We start from the raw sequence: 23,855 nt of genomic DNA on the forward strand, positions 1-23,855 counted from the left end.
GTAGTTCCCGAGAGACTCATCTACAACATTTTTCCAATTTTCTACTCTCTGAGGTATAAGTGATCAGTCTGGTGTCACTCCTCTAATGATGTCACCCAGTCCAATCGCTCTAGTGACGCCACTGGATGAGGCGATTCCTGAGTTGCGCTCGGAGTTGACGCTCGTTCGAATATCGTTGAACGAGTGGTCGAGAAGCAAGATTACGACAGGATTCATTTGTTTCTTGTCCTGTGTAGCGACGATTAACGAATTACTATTTTCGCTTTTTGTGTCGAAGGGGGAGAAGGAAATTAGAAGTGCTTCGTTCCGAGTCTAATGGGAGTCATCAGCAGGATTTATTCAGCTGACCTTGCCTTAGACATAGTATTACTGGATATTTTTATTTTCACGTAGGGAATGTACAATGGCATGTGTGGTCCACATTGTGCATTATGGGACGCAAAGGCGATGGAAACGATTCATATTAGCTCGGTTTCTGCAGATGTCTCTCGTCGATCGACATTTTCAATCCACTCTCCCATCAAGGAAAACAGGTTCGATTACATTGTAGCCAATTATCCCTGCCCATATATTTACACTGAATTGTTGGTAACCTGTTCGAAGAATAGCGCGTCGATTCTCTTCGGCCCCAATGATGAGAATTATGAAAATCGTCTATTCCATATCTGGTAAACACCAGCAGGCTACCATTTACTCGAAACACAGACATTTGGAGCAATTTCTATAAAGGTGGACAACTGCACTTTGCTGGAGAACTAAAATGGCTATATCATCAAAATAGAATCAAATGGGATGTATCATTATATTACATTAGAATGCACTGAAATTTTGTTGACTTGATCGAAATAATCAATTCAGATGAAGTATATAAACCTGTTTGTCAGGGAAGGTCAAGAGACAGGACTGGTCGAATTATTTATTAATTTTTTATTGCTTGATTCGATTCGTCTTTCCTCTTATCCTTGACTAGGTGACATTATAGGTGACATATACAACCTTCTTTGGCCAGGGATATTAATAATGAATGACCATGAAAGCAACTATGACGTTAATGTTGGCAGACTTTCTTTCCATCTACATATTTTAAAAAAAATTTTTAGATGAATTTTTAGAACGACAATTTAAATATCATGAAAGATAATAAAATACATGTATACATGTATTTTACAGGAAGAACACCCCTATAAATTCATAGTTTTAATTTTTAAGGCCCAATTATAGCTATTATTTCATGACCATTCTTGTGGAATTTTAAATGGTACTAATGATAATTAGCACTATGGCTAATGATCAAGTATTTCATAAGAATGACATCCCCCGTAAATTCATAGTTTGAATTTTTAAGGCCCAATTATAGCTATTATTTTATGACCATTTTTGTCGGATTTTAAATGATACATTCTCGAACGATCTGACTGCTGGGAATCACGCATCGTTTCAGCGTTACGTGTTGGCTGTGTATCAGAGCGAGCGGAAACGGCGCTAATGATGACGCGCTCCAATAGTGTGCATACTACGCACCGTACTACGTACAATACACGATTTCACCGCTATTCCCGCTTTCATTATTTCCCGGTTATCAAGATGTTACTAAACGTCAATGAAAGTGAATATATTTGAACAATATCAACGCGCCGCGAGAAATGCACCGCGGCCACGTGATACGCGTACCGAAATAATCTCCCGTATCAGCGAGTGCACTCGCTGGCCACGACGCTTTCTAATTTGAAAGATCGACGCATGGATCCCTCGTGATAACGTAATGTGCATCCGTCCTTTTGTAAATGATGAGATTTTCCAACGCCGCGTTCAGCACTAATCGATTAACTTCAGTTGCAATTGAAGAGACAAATCCCAGTTGCAATTAACTTCAAGTGTAATTAAAAAATTGTAAGACTTTGGTTGCATGAAGTAATGAATTCTTTGCAGCTGCAATAGTTAACTTAATTACAGTTTGCACAATACCAAATTAAAATCATTCTTCTTAGATCATGTAAATGTCGACCACTGGAGGAGATAAGGAGACTTAAGATAATATAAAGAGTTTTGTGTTCATTTTAAAACTGATAATTAAATGTAGATAGTGTAACGGGGGGCATGATTGGTATGGTGCGATAGAAAATACTTGTATAAAATCAATCTTCAATTATAAAAATCCACCCAGCGTTGGTGTTTAGTCCCACGTTCACAGATATTCCCTTCTGCAATTCTAATCCAGCAAGCTCCGGCTGAGACGCGATCGAATGCTAAGTCGTTTCCTATACGTGGAATCTTATTATATTATTACACGCAGATCCTTCCTACATTATTCATACGGGGCAATAGTTCAAATTGATCGAGATCGTATCTTGATTTATTGGGTACGATTCCCATCTATTATCCACTCCTCGTTAATTTTAAATATATCGTCAGCCCTGAGAATTCCACGATTGTCTTCTGAAACCAGTCGAACATTATGATGGGAAACAGTTGTTGAAATGCATTGTTTTCTTCGCGAGGTATACTTTACTAAAAAATATTGGCACAGAGGATTGTGCAACACGTTTCTGGATAAGAATGTATTCGAATAGAAGAAAAAAGAGGAATGAAATTTTGATTTTTGAAAAGTCTTCCGGCTGGTGCCCTCCATCGATATCTCAACTGTCATCGAGTTATCGTGTTCCCGTTGGAGAACGCTTCTTCTTCCTTCCTGGCATGAACAACGCAGTCGCCGTTCCTCGAACCTCTTCCTCCGCGGTTCTACCAGCGCCTCGACTTCCAGATAGGATTCACGGACGCTTACATCTTTACGACAATGCCATTTCGTAGGAATCGAGGTGTGCGCTGCGTGCAGACCAACGTACACGCTGGAACACAAAGGGGGCCCAGGTACTGCACACGAAGCGTGAAGAACGTACCTCTTCGCCGATTTCGTCCCGACGTCGCCTTCGGGAGAACCGCGGATATAAATCACGATCTCCACTGACACGGCTGATTTGCCAGCTGCCGTGGGCAAACCTATATGAGTTCTGCCATGGATCGACGCATCCTGAGTGTTCGGAACTTTCTGCCCCGATGGACGACCAAGGTGGTTTGAAACAATTATTGCAAATTTCAGAGACACCGAGTTATGAGGCAGCATATGAACAACTGCCCCTACACCAAAGAGGAATGAAATAACTAGTTGCCTTGAAGGGACTTCGGGATTATGCTTTTTCAAAAAAGGCAGGAGGAATATATTTACATAATTTATTTACGTATTAAATTCACATGTATTCATTATTCTCAAAGCAACACCTTACACTAAGATATTCTACATTAATATATTAGGAGCTTGTTTAGCATAGGTATTATAATATTCACCAGAAATACACTGACGAGTCATATTTTTGTTAATAAATATCCTGAAGCCCTTTTCACCAATCCTTTTGTATCTATCACAACGATTTATGAATTTTATAGCATTGGACCACAGTTATCTGAAAATGCTGTTGGTTGTTGGAGATTGAAGGCATTCCAAGGAAAAGGACAATCCTGGAACCTTCGTAAGAAAGTCGTAAAATCAATTTTTAATTTGGCAGCAGACGTCCTGCGTGACGCTGTCTCATTGCAGTGGAGGTTTCAATGCGTAAATTTCGAATGGCTGCTGTCCCATTCTGACTTCTCGACAGGTTCGTCGGTGGAGGTCTAACGAATTATCGATGGGTGTACCGCTACTCTTAAAGTACGTCTTTTGCATAACGGTACCCTATTATGCTCATTTCACGTTGGCCAACAATGCTCAAACCATACCTTTGACAGAAAATTGACTCATTATCCATTGGAGTCTTTGATAAATAATGAGACTTGTTACCCTAGATACTCGCGATTTAGTGCAACATTGCAGGTTTGTAAGGTAATTACAAATTAAGGATATGTATCGTTTTAAGTAGAGTAATGTAAATATAAAAGGTGGAATTAACCTTTAGAGGTAACCTTTTTAGAAAATTATCCATTTTACTAGGACCATCCTTGAATACAATTATTCACAACGCGTTAGCCTGATATCGAGCCTTCTTCGTGAATAATCAAGAAGCTTCTGCTACAATACATAAGGAAACAAAGATTAAGAACCCAACAATAACTTCCAAGGAGAAGTAAAATGCAGAAATTTGCACAGGGCTGTCAGGAAATAGAGAAATGTTCTCCATTTCATGTCGAACATTGCTTTCCTACCTTTGTCTGTAGAATTGCGTTCGCTTGTTCGCATCGGTTCTTGTCTTCCCCCCTTTACAAGCATTCCAGTAATCGAATCGTTGCCCGGTTACCGTAAAATATAACCCTGCGATGCGTACGGAATCGTCGCGATGCCGGAACAATAAACGTGCGCCATGTGTCGCTACTTGGGAGCGGAATGATGCCGTTTTAGAGGAGACAAACGGCACAGTTAAGAAAATGGCATCGGCCGGGATTTCGTTGCGTCGTCGTACATACTCATTATCCATCTGATGGGAACGTCCGTACGAAATTATTGAAATGTCCTTCCGTGGCTCTCGCTTCGCCACGTATGGCCAAGGGCCGTTATTGTACGTCCAGGTGTCAAACGTTACGTTCGCGTGGCATCAGTTGTTATTGCAAAGGTTCGGGCTCGCACGAATTAGAAACGCTACCAGCGGTTAGCGGCGAGTTCGATACATGGATAATATCGTCAAGATACGCGTAGAAATAAAATATAACGCACGATGAACGTTTGACGACGCCACATTAATTTTCGATTACGCGCTATGCCGCGAGCGTATTAACACATTAACATACTTCGATTGCACTCGTGTTCGGCCAATGAAAAAAAAGCTCTGAGCTGGTTTCGAAAAAGGACGTTCAGCGGTGTCACCAGTACCAGGTATACTGGATGATACATCGCGTCTAATTTCGTGTTAATTCATTTTAAATGTCCGCGCGATAAAATCTCAATTATTCCTGTCCTAAGAAAGTAAATTTATGAGGCACTGGCTTCATTAAGTATGTCGCGAGTTTAATGATATACTCTGGGATCATTTGCCTTCTGGTTTGTACATTTCTTAAAATAATGGATACGATTTTTGTTCTTCCTTCCAGTTTCAACTCGTATATGAACTGTTATCACCAGAATTTTATTTTATACTTAGTTAAAAGGATTTCCTTACCTAGAAAGATAAGTAAAATTCATAATTCAGCACCATTTTGGTCCCAACAATAAAATAGAAAAGCAAATGAATTACATTTCGATTTTCCCGCCGACCCTCTTCAAAGAATGTTAATTTAACCATACAAGACACAACAAAGAGCTACCCATCACCAGCATGCTAGTCTACACACTCTTTCTTTACACCTTTCAACACGCATTTATAGATTCTATTTAAGCGTTCGTCATGCCAGAATCGAAACTTTCACTCGCAACTTTGCGGTATTAATTTGAAATCCTCAAAGAGGATCGACGAAGCTGAAATATAATTACCATTTCCTTTCATTTGCTTTCGTTGCGTCGCGTCGGAATAACATTTTATTTTAACTGCAATTTATCAAACTGGTTCCAGCAAATAAACGAACATGATCGATTCGCGCTATTTGTGGGGTAACTTATCTTGATGACATATTTCATGGGGACACTGTAGTAAAGAACGTACACGTATGCGCTTAACTTTCTTTTTACGTTTTTGGATGCAAGGCAGATCTTGGACGTGCGCTTTCTGCAACAGAACCTCGGTTTGGGTAACTGGCGCAGAAAATTCTGAAGGCACCTGTCATCGGCGTTGCCGCAGCCTAAACTGGTTCGAGTCTTCCTTCGGTCGGCAGATGCCTACAATGTTTTGCTTTATACTATGTAGACTTAATTGGTGGCAGGACAGGTGTGACATCTGAGCAAAGAACTCTCAGTCGAGTTGACTTATGTCCTCTCGCAGGCTTACATCGTGAATAACATCGAGCGTGTATACTCACTGATACATCATTGCAAATGAACATCAATTGAGAATGATGAATGTACAAGTGTAATAAATTCCATAGAAAATCAAATTAGCAGCAATGAATTCAACAAGCAATGTATAAATATTCATGGAGCGAGTCGGTAATTTTCCCTTAAAATACCTAAACTTTCTCGATCGTGTGCAAATCAACACCGGACGCGGAGAGTATATTTTACCTATAATTGAATATGTCGTATGGTAACTAGTGATATTTTATTTCTACATAGAAATTGTCCAACTGGAAACGTTGCTGGAACAATTACCCTTAAATACAACCGAGTTGCAGCAGTCGTTGACGCTTCTTTGGTTTCAAGAAATTGCTCAACTATAGTCCAACTAGGCCATGACATGTCAGGCCAGTAGCCCATTGGGCAACGTAAAAAAGTTGGGAAACACTGGTGTAAGTCAAGGCTCACCGCTGAGACCACAGAAAGGTGGAGGATCTCGCCACGAGGACCACTGACCTCAGCCAGCAATAAAACCGAATGCAATTTCGCCTTTTTGCTTTTTAATTTCGCACTTTCACTTTTCGCCGCACTTTTCTCGTCTGGCCGCAGCCGACGTTCCACACGAGGAGCACTTTCTGATGTCTCTCCGTTCCCTCCCTCTGTTAAAACCAGAAACACTCGTCGCCCGATTATTAAGCCAAGATCTTATCTACTATATTTTTAAGCACGGAAATTCACATTTCGCATTTAAGTTCGACGCTATGTAATTGTGCTCAGGGAGCTCGAATCGTCAGAAGATGGATCTGGTAATTGAATCGATTGTACAATGTTCTAATGATTTAATTGACGAAAGATTAACGATGATAGGGCTTGCGTTCTCTATTTTCTCGTACCGATAGAGGAACTTGAACTGATGAAGATACGTACTAATTGCGGCTCTAGTATTGCGCTTTGGAGTCTTCTATCAGTTCTAGGAGTGGTGAGCAACGGTGAATGGATGTTGTATATTATTTGCAATCATGTTATTTCATTAGAGTAATTTAACTAACCCTGACGAGTAATTAGTGTATCCGCTCCTGGGTTTCAATGGAAACCTAGATTAAATGATGAATACATTAATTGAACATTCGATAGTTTGATAGCAAAGTTGACTATATTTTATTCAAATAAGATATTACGAAAAGGATTTTCATTTTTGAAACTTAAATTGCGTTTTTTATTGAAGAAGCGATTAGAAAGTTGTCTATTTTCCATTGGATGGATAGAAATGCACTTTTCTCATATTCGGATTGCGACAAACGAGCTTCAGCTGGATGCACAAAAAAAAAGACCTGTTAATTATTACGATTTAATTACATAAATTACAGTTCAAGAAAGCGATGGCGGTGAAGAGTAAACCACACTTTCTTTTTCGTGGTTTGACAGAAGAATAACTCTAGTAATGAACCACTGTCGATACAACAAGTAATTAATAAGCACATCGTTAGAATATAAATGTGCGAATTTGCAACAGTTTCGTGAATTAATTAATACCATGCATAACAGGCTGCAAGGAAGCGTGGCTTTTAAATTAATCTACCTTGTATCGTTTCTCAGAATGTTCTGCATTATGCTTGTGAACCATTAAAAAAAAAAACCAGGAAGAGAAGCAACAAATTCTGACGCTATACCATTTAGTACGTAATTTACTGATTCCTGATAACAGGATTTATTAAACAATATTATCAATTTTTGCGCAATTAACTATGCGAACAGTCCTTCCAGATCAAACTATACCATGTTTTTCATATTTCAAATTTGATACAATATGAAATAATTTCGACAATTTGGTCGAAAGCGTTTGCATTATAAAGAATTCCCAATTTTTATTAAAATGCCACATCGCAGCAAGCAACTCCTATCCCTTTGTCTTTTTCGCGAGTGTTCGAACCCAGCCGATAGAATCGCGATAATTCCGCGGAGATAGTAACACCGTAGGAGATCTTGCATGGCAAACCATAATATCCATCTGTTCAAACAGTATGGCATTATTGAAACTTATCGCTCATCTATTTCCACGCAGGTGGTGAAGGTAATGAGCATCGGTATTTTCGCGCCACGCGCGTTTCGTATAATCGTAATAATTTAACGCAATTCACTTTCGCTATTCAATAACGTGCACGCAGAAGTGCTCGCCGCCCAATGGCGTACGCGAACCTACGCCCACGGTTATCAAGGGTATACTATACGGTGTGCGATCGTACGGGCGAAATGTATTCGCCGGGAAGCGTGTGTTTCTATTGGTCTGCAATTTATGCGACAGGCGAGAAACAAACTCGTTATGAAAATCATCGTCCCTTTCGCTTTGTTTGCTCAATGCGTCGACTGATAAATTTCTTAAGACGCGATGAGATCTTTTCGCTCGGATACGAGTCTCATTTTTAATGAATTGCGAGAGATAAAGAAGCGTGTGCAATTACGAGCAGATCAGTTTAGATACGAGAAGTTAATAAATACCATTCGCTGTCTTTTCGTTGAGGGCAGGTTCTATAATGACAAGTGGAATGGTAGCTAGTGTGAAGTTATCCAGACTCATTTCGGCCTCAGGACGAGCTTTATTTTCTTCAATAAAGTAGATGCATGAAATAATGAGTAACAGGATTAAAGAGCATACAATGTTAAGTAATATAAGAACGGATTTAAAAATGTTTTTAAACGACGAAATTCCTCGTCGTCAGTAATTCACTTTAGGAGGTGCTGTAATCGTAAAGTATTTGAAGCTTCGCCAATTTCCCCTTTTTCATCGCGAAAGAACAGCGAAACTGCTAGCTTGTTCAACAGAACAAAAGTACATTGATTATAGCCTCCGTCCTACTGTACCGATGGAGGTCTTCGCGCAGAGAATTTATAGCGAAGACTTGGAAAAATACTAAACGCGTGGAACAACACATGGTGCGGCAGAGTAATTGAAAAATACGAGGAAGTCACGTCTCCGTAGAACAATGCTGCTGTGTCACACTCGCGAGCTGCGCTATACTATAGGTATTTACATTGCCACTGGCCTTTCCGACGAAGCGAGTTTCGCGAAACAGCTTGTAGTAATTGTTTACGTGCTTTAGATCTTCTTTCGTGTCCAACGTTCCATTGTGTTCTTCAGAAAGTATTTCTCCTTTTACGCAACGCCCACCTAACCAACCGAGTCCGCACTCGAAAATATTAATAAATCCCAAACTCGACAAACAATTTTTATTTCCTCTTTACAATCACAATCCATTAACATTTGTATGTAATTTCGATTGTCAAGAACATACGAAGAAAAGTAGGAAGGTGACACCTTTCAAGTTCATAGTCTCACCAAATCAAGTTTTAAAACACAATCCTCGATGGTAATCATACCATTCCAACTCCCCAAGCCATGGATTCAATCCTCCTCATCGTCTTCCCACCAATCTCTTCAACATCTAAATGCACCGTATTTCCCAACCCGTCAAGAATAAACCGTCTCAAAAAATTTCTTGTGCACAGAAAGCCATCACTGAATGAATACTACGCCCCGTGAATTTCTAAATTCGCGCCACGTAAGTCGACGACCGCAGTAAATACAGAAGAGGACGCGCAGCTGGACACAAAGCGTACTGCATCGCGCACCTCTATCAAGACGACACTGGACACATGCATCGCGATACAGACGACACCGAACACGTACGTTACGATACAGACGACACGGCGATCATGGGAATCGATACTTGAGTCCCCAGACTTGTGGAACACAGAGCAACCAGTACCTGGACACGTGCGACACGATACAGGGACACTGGCTTGGTACACAGAGCCACGGATACATGGAGTCCAATACTGACAATCTTGTATACAGATGACACGTCATAGATAGCTATACTCTACACAAGCAAGATTACAGATTCGTAGGGCACTACTCAGACAACGATTGACTCGATACGTTCTGCGAGGAATCCTGGAGTAGAATATAGACGACCCTAGAGACTCGTCAGACAACAGACATAGGAACGTAGAACCGTGAAACTCGATATCGGACACGTGCGAGGCTATACGGATAAACCCAGATGCAAAATGTCGGACTGTGCAGCCGTGAAACCCGATACGGCCATCCTGGACACCTGGAGACATGGTACAGACAACCCCTGGCACGATACACGGGACCACAACCCAGGGGAACTGGATACAGACGTTACCCAGCACTGTACATGAAACCACGAACATGCCAGACCCGACTTGGCCGATCCTGGGATCCTACGACATCCGTTTCAGGTGTAGTGAAGCCTCAAGGTTGTCAAGGACTTCGCAAGGTACAGATAGTCCGGGGATCTTGGACTCTATACGCTGGGGAACTGGAGGTGGTGGCTCTGGATGGAAGTTGTAGAGGAAGCTGCTTTACTCTCAGAATATGAAGTGATGGTGGTACTTACATCCCAAAAATATCCGTATCATCTATGTCTATTAAAGAGGTTTGACTAAATTAAATAATAGTTTTGGTATTAACAAATGAATTTTTCATTCGTTAACAGACACTTGAAGACACCAGACCTATCATTTAATTTCAACAAATTTCTTCAATAGACATAGAGGGTACGAATATTTATGAGACTGAATATATATTAAATTGAAGAGTGCCTACATCATCCCTTGCATACCAGAAGTCACCAACCCTACTATCCACCAGTCTCCACCTCAATGTACCGATCTCGAGATTGCCTATATCTAATTTTATAAATGGATTGCTTCATATATCATCTGGGAGGATGTAAATAGCGACTCCTACCGATTCATGCCTCTATCACTGGCTTTATCGACTCCACGATTCAAATATAACCCGATCGTATCCATTATTGGATTTTAAATACTCGCGGTTCAGCATCTATCGTGTTAGGGGATGTCTATATCACGTTAGGTTACTTCAAATGTCTTCCACAAGTTTATACACTCAAGATTTACATGTCCATCGCGTCGTCTGATCTAGTTTCATAAATCCGCGTCCTCATCGATCGAGTTAGAGGTTATCTTTATCGAATCTTTATCAACCGGAGCCAGCTGTATCCTGGCATATTTTTACGGACGAGTTTTATAGATCCGTGGTCCTATTTAGCGACCCTATCTTTGCTTCGCACTGCGTCCTACGAGCCTCGTGTCATCCGTATCCTGTTTCATGGGTCTATATACGCAGTCGGAGGTTGTCTGTATTGAGTTTCATGACTCTGTGGCCATATAGATCGAGGCTGGAGGATGCGCGTAACGAGTATCATGGATTACAAGGCTATGTAGCGATACTATTTTTGCTTGTACCGTGTCCTGCGAGCCTGACGTCACCTATATCCTCTCTCAGGGATCGGTAGTCCTACATGGCGACTCCATTTCGCCATTTTCTTTTGGATTCATTTTGCAACTTAACAAGTCAAGTACCAGATTTATATTCGTTCCTCATACTTAGATTTATATCTATCGTGTCTCGTCATGTTATCATTTCAGTATAGTGCCTATGGGATTCCACAATGATAAGCAGACGGATGATGATGATCTACATGGAGTTCCACAAGTTCCTCTCGTGGACTGTACAGGTCAGTCTACAGCAAAGGGCGGGCACGAGGTGACTCGTTAAGCGTCTGATAGGGGTATTATAATTCAGAGTCGCGAAACCAATTGTTTCTACGAATGAAAACGCTCTGTTTTATTATCCGTGTTACGCCCCTGGCTTTAGGCATCACTGTTCAATGCTAAGTAGGTTTAGCAGACTCCGTTCGGCCCTGCTCGGGCATTTGTCAATGCGAAGTCCTCGCACGGACACAATACAGCCAACCGAAAGTGCATTCTTTGGCCAGAGGGCTCGAACCGGCTCTTGAATTATCTTGCAAGGAAAAAGAACGAAAGGGAGGAACCAAAACCTATGTTATTGACCCTGCCTTCTTCGGGCTCTTTCGTCTAACTTCTCCCGTCGTCGTCGGTTTACTTCTGTTCTTTTTTCTCCGATTCTTCTTTTTTTTTTTTTGCTCGCCAACAAATACCGAAGCCAGAGGCATTTTCGCCGAAAGAGGTTGTAGCGCACAGACCCTGGCGCAATTTGCGGTTCGATCGCTTCGTTGATTTTACGGTACGAAATTTAACGGGCCGACAACGTTGCTAAAAAAAAAAAAAAAAAAAATGGCTGTTTACACGGAAGCCAGGGGAACGTTTACGTTGAACGGCGTGCGAGCTAATGTTCGTGCTGTTTCCAGGAAAGAAGGTCCTTGGAGAAATTTCCGAGTCGAGCGCCGCGGCTGGACTTCAATTTGTTCCTCGTCGTTGAGGGAGCAGCCACCGTACGCGCTCGTCGCACGCTGGAGAAGACACTTTCGCTTTTTCCTGTCGCTGGCCAATTTAACATTATATGACGAGGGCTGGACACCGGCTGTCTGGCCTGTGCAATTATTGTTCAATTACTTATACGCGAAAGGGACCGCGCAGAATTTCGTGCAGGTCCAACTCGCGTGACCAGTCGCTTCCGTTTACGTGATTGGTAGGCCTGAAGAGGCGCGTTCCAAACATTTTCGGGGGCTTCGTGGAAGGTGAGAATTTCTACACCAGGGATGTGCAGGCAAAGAATTGTTTATTGGTTTTGATTGGTGGTTATTTTTGGTGGGTGGTTGGGGAAAATTATATATAAATATATTTATTCACTGTCGCATCAGCTTGTTGATTGGTTTCGTATTTCTCGTATACTACATATTATGCATTAGACATTCTTCTAGCATATGTTTTACTGTAATTTTTTTTTTTACGTTTTGTGCAATATAAGAAAATTGTTTTATTATTGGTACTGAATATAGAAAGAGCAGGACAAATTTAGTCAATTTTCATATATGAAAAATTCTTACATTTTAAGAATATATTTCATTTATTACAGTAAAAATACAAACCAATTAGATTTCCACCGAGTCAAACCAACAGCTGACTTTCAGAAGATTGTATCGAGGGGAAATTTCATTGAAGAAACCTATCTTCCAATTTCATCCACAGTGTTTCACTGAGAACGCTCGGATAATTGTTATTAACGTTGACAGAGAGGGAGGGGCAGGGTGAAAGGTACATCTATCTAATAATTCGACGATGCTCTATCCGATCAGCTTGCGTCAGAAGTAATTATAAATTAGATTAGCGTTATCTGATCGGATGGTTCATCGTCTCCTCCCACTTTTATGCCAGTTACCTCTCGAAACCCGAAAGCGTGCAAGTGAAAGCAGACTGCACCGGTTCTGGCGGCCGCTCTGAAATTTGCGCACGGTTCGAAAGAAAAATTGAGACGTGAAAGTGTACGTTTCAAAAAGATCCATCGTGGAACTTCGCAGACGGCCCTCGCATTCAGTTCTATTATGTTTCAAGTCGTACACGGCATAATGTGCTCGAGTGGAGATAGCGTTTCTCCTACGCAACTAGAGATTTACTGCATGGAACGGTTAAGGAATCTCTGATTAAGGAAGACGTCGTAATACACGACTACTTTTACTGAATCATTTATCTATGTGGCACATCGCAGGTTTTCATCGTACTGTCTTTGTGTATCCCTTGAGAATCCTTTTTCTGCGCCTTGATCGTTACTTTATAATGTAAACCATAACGTGGTCCTTTTCGGATGCATTAAAAATAAAATTTTACAATTGGACACAGTTTTAGTAAAAAAAATAGTGAACCAGTGGCACAACTAAACATAAGAATCTGACTACCATTTTACTTTAAAAAATATTTTTTCCTTTTACATTTATCAAACGTAGACTAGTCCCATCACGATAGAAATAATAACAAATGGACGTCGGTAGGGTTAGCATAAAAAAAAAAACTCATTGATAAATACATACAAATACGAATTTTTTCCAACCCTTGAAATTTCCGCATGCACCGTGGGGTACCATTCGAATGCATCCGTTAAAACAGACACGTAGTATTGGAATACGTCGAGCGTCACGATAGGTTTGGCAATATATTTCATCGAGTCCCCAAAAATGTGAGCCGCTTCACAGTCGATACTGTGCCGCCCTCGTTCATGCGGTTCGTATACTCTCGCGATGGGTGTGTACTATCGGAATGTGTTGAAACATTGCGGCCACGAGACGGTCGGATTAAATCTTGATACATTGCCGCTATCCACGCGTAAAATTCGCGCGCTCGCGCGTGCACTCGCCGTGCACGTACACGCTCACTCTCGCGGACGGTTTCGTCGCTAAAAATCGTGATTTATCGCCCGCCCCGCCGATTGCCGATAATGTACATTCTATCGTAGCGAATTACTAAGTGGCCACTTGTCCGCCACGGTCCCTTGTACATGAATTATTCTATTCCGTGACCGGGCGTGCGTCCGCGACCGCTAATTGTTGCTTTCTCCGTCGACGAGCAAAGTCACTCGTTAGTCGGTTACATCGCGAGCGATCCACTCCAGGGTTGCCTTCAAAGTCATCTAAGAGAACTCGTTGAATTTTCTGGGGTTTGAATATCTGACAGCTAGTTTCAATGTTTGGCGAATTTTGTTAGAGATGTGTGAGTAGTCGGGTATGTGTTTCTATTCTCAGAGCGTGTAAGTAGCCTGAGACCGCAAAGAAGTGATGATATCCTGATCGTAATATCTAGGTACTTGTGGTATCCTGATAGTAATATCTAGATGTTTGAGTATCTAAATCTTCAAAGTGTGATTTATAGCATAGATACCTACTATATACTTGAATATTGAATAATGTGAATAACCCTATCTCTAGTATCGATCCCACGCGAAATTCGTCGTCGAGGCTTCGAGTTATACAACCATGGTCCACGCTAACTTTCGTTTATATAAGCGCCGGTTCCGTGATGTCACCGTGCGCCTTATTTCCACTGTCGTCTATGTTCCTACATGCCTGGACGAGAATGATCATTACGTCACGCCGTTAATGTCGGGAGGGTGTGTTCCAGAGCCTCCTTTTACGTCTCGTCGAAGAAAGTCTACGTTAACGAAAGACCGCACCGGAACCGCGCTTCATTTAAGTCTCATTTGCATAGACCAGGATGCAGATTATTCCGTAGATTCAGATTTTCTTGTAAGCTGCTTTGAAAATCATTTGAAAGGACGTATGTACTTCGTCTTTCATAGAAAAATGATATATTCTGAAAGTTATAGATTCTGTATCATATGAAAATGTAAATTTAAGTGGATATACTGAACAATTATTGTTCAGATTAAAAAACCTGTTTATAAAGTTGCTATTTCATTCATGGCATGTTATTCGATAGGAATCTTGACTATCCCTGATTACCAGCACGCGAACGTCAAACAATTTCCCATCAATGGCAAGGAGTAACAGATTTCGTGAAGTATCAAATGTTGCGTGCCCGAGCAGCTCAGCGATTGTGAATCATACTAATTATACATCCTTGCCGTGACTCTCGTTCCAGTCGGAAATTAGAGACCGCGGTTATGGATACGATTATTGCGTTTCTTGCGATTCGTTCGGATTCCGGGACCTTCTTGCATAGAAACGGAAGGCCTCTGATTGGTTTCTTCATGTTTCATTGAACTATTTGTTAATCGAAACCGAGAGCATTGATTACGCAAAACCACCAGTCATGAGCCCGCGCTCTCAACGATGCTGTGAGAAATTCCAATTGACGCAGTCACGAGTCGTAAATGAATAAATAGCGATCACTGCGTCATAATTACTGGGATTTATTTCGAAGCCGATTGTGAAATTAATACAAATTCACGATAGACTGCCAGTAAGGTAACAGTCATAAGTGATCACGTGAACTAGAACATACTTTTAAATTATTTTAACACAAATAGTAATACAATAATAAATACACGCAATAATGATACGATAATCTTTAAAGTAGAAAAGTGTTTGAACTCCTCCAGTTGAAACTAGACGAAAATCAATGATCTACTCCAGATGCAGAGTTTTGTTAAAAACAGCAACTCAAAACATTCAAACGATTATGTTTATTAAAACAACCTTTCACGCTTGATATACCAAGGCATTAGAGCTTAACGATCTACATCAGCGAAGGTCTTCCGACAAACGGTACGAAGCAATTCCAAAGAATCGCTAAGTACATATCGTCGTCCGCCATGTCACGGTGACAAAGAAAGTCAGCGTGTCCCGCGGATAGCAGAATAGACGGGACAAGGCATAGGAACTGCACGGAGAGCATCGAGACCAAAAAAGGAGCAGCTGGCAAAACGCAAGGACGCGCGTATACGTTACCATGTCGTGTTCTCATAATCGATTAGCCATCCACGAGAGAAGGAATCCTTTTCTGTAACCCAACACGATCGTTCTCTTCGCGGAGAGGCCACCGAAGCATTTAGGACTGGTGGCCTTGCGAACGCCTACGTCCAGACCTTTGTCTCGAGAGTGGCCATTGCTCGTCGCAGCATCTCCGCGAGAGCCAGGGCCGATTTTATTGTTGGCGTATCCGTCGGGGCACCGCTGGACATTCCTCGTGCACACGTATATACCTTATCCGCGCCGCGAAGTGGTCCAGCCACATGAAATTGAAAGTTAGCGTGGGTCGATAGCTACCGCCCAGACCGGTCCCAAGTTTACTTGGGCATTAAGTTGCCGATTGGACCGAGGAAATATCGCCAGCTTTCGTTCCCCCGGGGTCCTCGACACCCTGGATCGCCGATAGGCACGCACGCTGACGCGAAAAGTGGAATTTTTGCGGTTATCTATCGCGATCTTCGCTTGAGAACCCTGCCCTAGGGTCTCGTGTCTATATGGTTAGGGTTTACGACTACCCTGACCACCGAGAACAAGGAAACTTTTGAGAATTTTTACCTCGGTCGACGACCGTCTGGGTCTACAATACCTGGAAATTAATTTGCTCCTATAGCAAACGTGATCTTCCTTTTGAAATTGAAATTTTTTAAAAATACATCGAAACTTAGAGTCTCGCAGTGGGTACCGGTTGCAAGTAATTAATTGCATAACTTGTAGTTGATCGAAGGATGAAGGCGCTTGGAATGCGCGTTTTTTTCGGGAACGCTGCAATTAACCGTGTACAATTAAACCTGGCAGACTAGTTAGCCCGAGTATGTTTAATATTAATTGCCACGCGATACATTTTTCTCCTTCGATCGAGATTCCCATGATCTCCCCGATGATGCATCGAACGTGCACCCGCTGGAAGTCGTTATGGAAAAAATATAGAGCGCAAGAAATTAATGTATCATCTTCATATTGATTGCCTCGCGGTAGGGATATTTCCTGTTCTCGGTTTTTTATCAAATTTCACTTAGCTATATTGGGTTCGTAACGTATGGAAAGTGCGCTTATATAAAGAGAAATGCGCAGAGTGGGGCTTGTATCTGCAACCTCTTCGGGGGCTTCATAAATATTGATTTTATCAAGAAACACTCTCGACGTCTATTGGATAGTTCAAAGTGGCCAGATTTTTAATGGAATAAAATTTTTGTTTATCGTTAGACTGTACTGGACAACATTCAATTTTATCTAGTATAATATTTTTGTAAGTGAACTTCCATATATGAACTTTCATTCCAATTTAGCGTGTATATAGGCACAGTCTCATGAGTTGTTGTAGAAATATTGGCTTCAATCAATTTAAGCCTCTTTGGACCAAATTGTTTTCTTCTGCAAACGATTTGTAAGGCATTTAGTTTAATATTTTAGGTTTTTCCATTAATATTGTTATTGGTTATCAGTATACAATTAAGACGTATACTTCATCTTGTGAAACATTTAAAAATATTTGGTACAATGTCGATATATTAGCATGTGACCTGAAGATATACGAGTCCATAGAGGGTTAATTTACAACAATTGCAATAAGTCACATAAAATGAAACAAACATTAAGGAAAAGTGTTTACTGTATGAAACATGTTCTACCTATTTTATCAAACACAATTTGCTTCAGAAAGTAATAATTGCGCCTGTTTAACGTTAAATAACTCAAATTTGTCAGTAAGTTCAGCATCGAATTTCTGTTTAATCGTTGTTCGCCACACATCCGATGTCATTACGAAATGATGCTCCCAGCATCCTTTGAATGACGACATCTCCTCGAAACGTGGTTACCGTTGAATTCCGTGGCATTCAATCTCGTTCTTGTTCGATCACAGGTCAGCGGGCAATTATTGGACACGGAGTTCCAGCCGACGGTCACAGCGACATGCAAAGGCGGCCACATGACGATACGGGTGAATCTAAATCAGAGTTTTGTAGGAGCTATACACGCCAGAGATTTTCGGACGCCGCAGTGCATGGCGCCCGGAAATGGCTCCACACACGCGACTCTCGCCATTAATCTCCTGGCGGCCAAAGGATCTCCGGATTACTGCGGCGTCTTGGTAAATAACGTAAGTGCATGATCTACGTTCACGATAAATATTCAAACGTCAGCATGTTTGTAACTTACTCCGCGCACTTACTACACGTTTAGGTGAAACATTACACAACCGTCCAAGTCACAGATCTTTTAATTTTGTCGAGGGGCTGCAAGGCATTCGAAAGGTGAAGATCAATACTTGATCATGTTTAGGGAACAATAAACTTGTAATAGAAATGTTCAAGAATGTTGAGTGGCTGTTAAGATTGTGAATTAATAAAGGCAGGAAATTTAAACTAGATGTACATGTACAATGAAAATTATATTTTATGATAGTAATATTCAGCTAGTTTAGCAGTGGTGTATATATAGTTATCTAAAAGGACGTGGATCTTGATAAGAGAATTGAAATAAATTATTTTTGCGTTTCGTTCACCACCCGCAACGTTGAAATTTGCATTTCGGATTATTAGCCATTCGAGTTCAATCACACATACATACGCAGACACGCGTTGGCAACGAATTCCCCTTAATCCCGTTGTAATTCTTGCAGGACAACGAGGAACGTTCCATCTCCATCGTGGTGCGGATACACAAGACCCTGGAGCTAGCTGACGATAAATTTTACGTTATTACGTGCGGAAAAGCCGGATTCAAAAATGCGAAGTACATATAACGTTTATTAATATTAGCTCGTATCTCTTAAAATCACGGGCGCTACGGCCTGGCAAGCGAGGGTATAATTTCGCACGGTGCGATAATTTTCTGCGCAGGAATGAAACTTCGTTAGTATCGTTGCGCCTTTTCGACGGAGGCCACAAAGTGCAAGAGGCTATTTATGGTCACAACTATACTTTGCGTGCGGAGATCTCGCGACCAGATGGTTCGTACCGCATCTCTCACTCCATTTTCACCCCTTACGTTTAATTGGAATTAACGAGCAAGCGCGTAAACGCGTTCGCCCGTGAACGTCCGGGCATGCCGGTGATGCACTTTCATCAATCTTTTCCTTTGCAGGAATGTACGGAATTAAAGTGAAATCGTGCTTTGCTTTCAACAAACGAAACAGCAGCGTCCAGCTGATCGACGACAAAGGGTACGTTTAACGTTCGTCTCATTTTAATCGGCGTCCTTTCAAATGCAATGCCACTATTATCTGAAATTCAGCTAGATGAGACTCAAACTCTACATACCACTCAGTTTGCAACAAAGACTATTTTAATTTATACTGGACCTCGGTCAATCCTATAAATATTCGGACCCTCTATGTCTATTGAGGAAATTTGATTAAATTTGGTTTGATGTTATCAAATAAATTTTCTATAATAAATATGTACACAAATAAATTTTATATGTGTCTATAATGAAAAGTTCATTTAGAGACATCAAACCTGCCATTTCATTTAAACAAACTTCTTTGATAAACACAGAGAGTACGAGTTCATTCTCTTCTCTCCTTCACTCTATATTGGTACGATGACCAATAAAATCAGCACTCACTGGTATTTTCCATCACAACTTCCACGACACCGAATCGATTCGTATCCACGATCATAACCAATTGCGTAACATTCCTGTTCCATGACAAAGGTGTCCCGTAAAGGCTTGGGTCGTGACGAAATTCATGTACGATCGGAACACGGGACTGGCGGATGCGACATTGTTCTCGATGTTCCGGTTTCCTGACAGCCCGCAAGTGCATTTTCAATGCGACATCGCTGTGTGCAGAGGTATGTAAACTGATTCGCCGAGTGATTCCCGATTACAGCTGCGTGCCGACATCTGGGTCACAGTGTGCCGTTCAACTCGACCTAGGAATTAACATATTCCCCTTCGGAAGTATCCCCTACCGATATCAGATACGTTCGACGTTCGAGCGAGCCCGCGTCACCTGAGGTTCGCTTGTGGAAGACGTTTCATTCTTTTTTTTTCTTCAAGTCGATGGATTTTAATGTTTCGCCACGCTCGATCGAGTGTCGAACGGTAAATTACGGCACGCAGATAACAGGTGGAATACGCGAAACGTTAATCTTCTATCCTCCAGGAAGCTGCGGTATCCCTATTTGCGAAGGCGATAACGAGGAAGAAATAAAGGGAGCGTCTTTAATTAATGGCCAAAGCGTGAGCGGCGAGGAAGGAGTGCTTCTTGCCAGCACGAGCGTGTTCGTTCTTGACCCTGGTCAAACGCCATGTAAATATTCCATCCGTACTTTTCATACGCCGCTTCCTACGATAAACCGATACCGTAACGAAAATTGCGCTCGCATTTTTCCGCTTCATCGATTTATGCTGGAACTATCGTGGATGCGTAACTGTTATGGATGCTTCTGTATCTTTGAATTTATTGGAGGTAGAGCCGTATAATTTTATGGGTATAATTCATTCTGTGTTTTGATCATCATTATCAAATATCGTCAAATATCGTGGCAACAGCACTGTATTAATAATTGGATGATTTTTAAAAGAATTTTGAAATGTGTTCGTTCTATTGACTGTCACGATAGTTCTAGTATAGTCTGAAAGGTGTCATTTGTTTAACATGATTTTTCCACATATTTTGCATGATTTTGTTATACGATATATATATTTTTGCTATCACATTTATTATTTTATGCATTTGTACGTTTTATTTCGAGCCTTCCACGTAAACGCAACCCCATTAATTAGCTCGTTCCTCGACGTGCCTCAATCTTCGACCAGGACGATTAATAGGTCTCAATATCGATGCTTCTTGTTTAATAGCCGCGCAAAATTTGTACGAGGACGGCACCATTCACCCATTATGGCTGCTGTGGCTGGCCGTGGCTCTTGGTATTCTGTTCCTCATCATGCTCATTATCAACATATTCCTCTGCTCCGCGATGACCTGCAGTTGCACCAGGACCGATATCATCGAGAAGGAACCATCGATCATCGAAGATTACGATCCGTATCGTAGCTGGCATGGTTCTCAATATGGCTCGAGGTTTGATTTTCATTCTTTCTGGGTTTCGTTTTACTTCTGCTGCACCTGCGGTTGAAATGTTTAAAAATGTGTACATAAAAGAAATTTTCGAGTGATAAATGCAACTCATTGTCAGATAGACAAGGAATAAATATTGCCCCCTTGTTGCACGAATTTTACTTTATCTTTTGAAAAAGAAACTGTTTCTTGGATTTTTATTTATTCTATAATTTCTAAATGACTAAGCTTGCAAAGCTATTAGATTATTTACGATTCCTGTAGAAGTTTCATAATTAACTGGACAAAGTTTGAACGAATGATACCGAGTACGTTGATGCACAAACGAAACAAATAGTGGAATAATTTATTGAGCTATCCCTGGAGGATTGACATTTATTCATTATTCCATCAGAAAACATACAAAAGCAAACATCATTATCTTATTGTAACAGAGACTGTTTTTATTGCATCTTCAGTCGAGCACATTATGCAGAGGATTAATTAGGCTGTCAATCAGTATTACCTGGATTACTGAAAAGATTACCACGTTTTACTCCCAGCATGAGACTTGCATCTCTGATGAGGTTATTTGTAAAACGAATGCAGTTGTCATAATAGTATCGGTTCTGCTTTCTCTCTTTATGCGTATTGAATTAATATTCACATTTTATCAAGATCTTTTTAATACGAGTCATGTTCTGGGATTTGAGGACATGGTTTCTTGTCCTCAGTTCTTCTTTCGCGTATCTGATGCATAAAACCGACTCTGATAATTGGGGACTGTTTTATGAACGGGGAATCGACTGACACACATCAGTAGTACATAAAATATTTTTTATACAGAACAAAAAAATAGTAAATGATACTTTAGTGCTACTTAGATGCTTATCTAATTTAAGATAGAGGTTATTTAACCTTTAGCTGCCAGAGTTAACCCTCTGCTGCATAATGCGCCCGATCAGAAACCCAATAAAGACGATCGCAGTAAAGTTCAGTAAGGCCATTTTACGGGATTAGCGGCACGATGCTTTCTTGTGGGGATATCTAATAGGCTAGCTGGCTCAGCCACTTACTGCTCGGATACAGTATTAATTAATTCACAGGCTCATAACTAATCAAGAAATAATTTCTTTCTTCGAACATTAAGTGCAATTCACTCAACAAAGGCCTTAGTGCCGCCCATTAGACTTGAAAGGATTAAGAGAATAATAAAATACAATAAAAGGGAGACAAAATACATTTCTCTATACAGGGTGATTTTAGCAACTGCGCGTGGCTATAATTATTACTAATATCATGAAATAGAAGGCTTAAAAGAAAGATTCAGATGAGATTTGAAAATTTTAATTAGATCCTGACCGTTTCGCTGTCTGTAACCAGGTACTCCTTAAATGGGAAGCAAGGATACGCTTCCGGAGGATCGACGATGAACTCCACGAGGTCGATATCGACGAACAGCGATCACTACGCCATAGTTCACTCCAGACCAGGAAGCAGATACTCTGGACCCGGCCAGAAGCACCACCATCATCACAGAGGGCCACCGTCGAACATCGGTTCCCATTATTCTGGAAAATAATACATCCCGGATTAGCTACTTAACGAAATGATAGAACGAACAATTACTTCCGTTTTAATGTCCTGATATTCGCGTTTCAAGCTCTGTTTTAACAATGCAATCACTTGCAACGAGTACATTCGGATTCGTCGGAATCGACGCTCAAACTGTTCGAAAACAAACTGTCGACCAATAACGAAATAACGTACGATACGAGTCGATCCTCGACTCGAAAACGCGCAACACGAGTAAGCTGCTATGATTGATAGGTTGACATGGTAAATGATGGATCGGCAACGAAAATGGAAAAGAATTTTAGCAGGACAGGATGTAAATGGAATTTATAATGAAAATGGATGCTCGTATCGTTTACTAATTCAATTGTTCAACTTGCGCTTCGAACGATGTTGAGAATCGATCTTCGTGACTTGATGTGTCCCTAATAGTTACTACTAATATATTACGTACACAGAAAGGTTAAACAATTCCTGCCTTACAGAGTATTTTTGTACTAATGTTCAAGCATCAATATAGTTGTCTTCTCCTTCTCTCAATGGGACGGGACGCCTGTACCAGGGATTTTGAAGAGCATTGACGATTATAGTCGATCGCAAATTTTCTTGACACGCTGTCGATCGTGTTTCATACGCTGAAATATCGCAATCGTTGAGCTCGTTTTTAGCGTCTTCGTCCAGGAGAAGGTTCTTCCGCTAGATCGTATATGTATCATATTTTAGTCATAAATTTAGGTACTTAGCATTTATAACGTTGCGCAACATCGTACATAATTAAGAAGAATCAAACGGTAACGCTTTTGTACATAAATTCATTTGATCGGGAATCATCCTTCGTGACCAGCGACACGCGCCTGCTCACGCGCTTGTATCGTCAAAATTAGCATAGTTTTATACCGTCCAGTTAGGTGTGTTATCGTCACGAGCGAAATTTATTGTACAAAAATTTGCGAAGCATAGCGACAGTGACAGAGAATTAATCGGACATTGACATCGCTCTGTCGTTGATAGGATTAGTTACTCTAATGGCTCAATCAAACATTCCATGTCCAATGAGTTACGATTACATGATCCATAAATATATTACAAATTTTGGAAAATGTTGGGAGCTGTTCATTGTACCTTCTAC

At 41.0% G+C, this 23,855-nt stretch overlaps 1 protein-coding gene across 1 annotated transcript in view; it reads left to right on the forward strand.

Annotated features, from left to right (window-relative positions):
* LOC128884987 (uncharacterized) overlaps nucleotides 1-23,826 on the forward strand; it is a 33,143-nt gene extending 9,317 nt beyond the window's left edge. Inside the window, exons 2-9 of the mRNA XM_054138716.1 lie at nucleotides 18,005-18,241; nucleotides 18,764-18,876; nucleotides 18,984-19,093; nucleotides 19,228-19,306; nucleotides 19,801-19,940; nucleotides 20,255-20,401; nucleotides 20,953-21,175; nucleotides 22,535-23,826. Of these exons, the coding sequence (XP_053994691.1) occupies nucleotides 18,005-18,241; nucleotides 18,764-18,876; nucleotides 18,984-19,093; nucleotides 19,228-19,306; nucleotides 19,801-19,940; nucleotides 20,255-20,401; nucleotides 20,953-21,175; nucleotides 22,535-22,733 (1,248 nt within the window). The 3' untranslated portion in view covers nucleotides 22,734-23,826. The remainder of the gene's footprint in view (nucleotides 1-18,004; nucleotides 18,242-18,763; nucleotides 18,877-18,983; nucleotides 19,094-19,227; nucleotides 19,307-19,800; nucleotides 19,941-20,254; nucleotides 20,402-20,952; nucleotides 21,176-22,534) is intronic.
* Nucleotides 23,827-23,855: the final 29 nt, after the last annotated feature.

Source organism: Hylaeus volcanicus, chromosome 2, assembly GCF_026283585.1.
Source record: "Hylaeus volcanicus isolate JK05 chromosome 2, UHH_iyHylVolc1.0_haploid, whole genome shotgun sequence".
Classification (NCBI taxonomy): domain Eukaryota; kingdom Metazoa; phylum Arthropoda; class Insecta; order Hymenoptera; family Colletidae; genus Hylaeus; species Hylaeus volcanicus.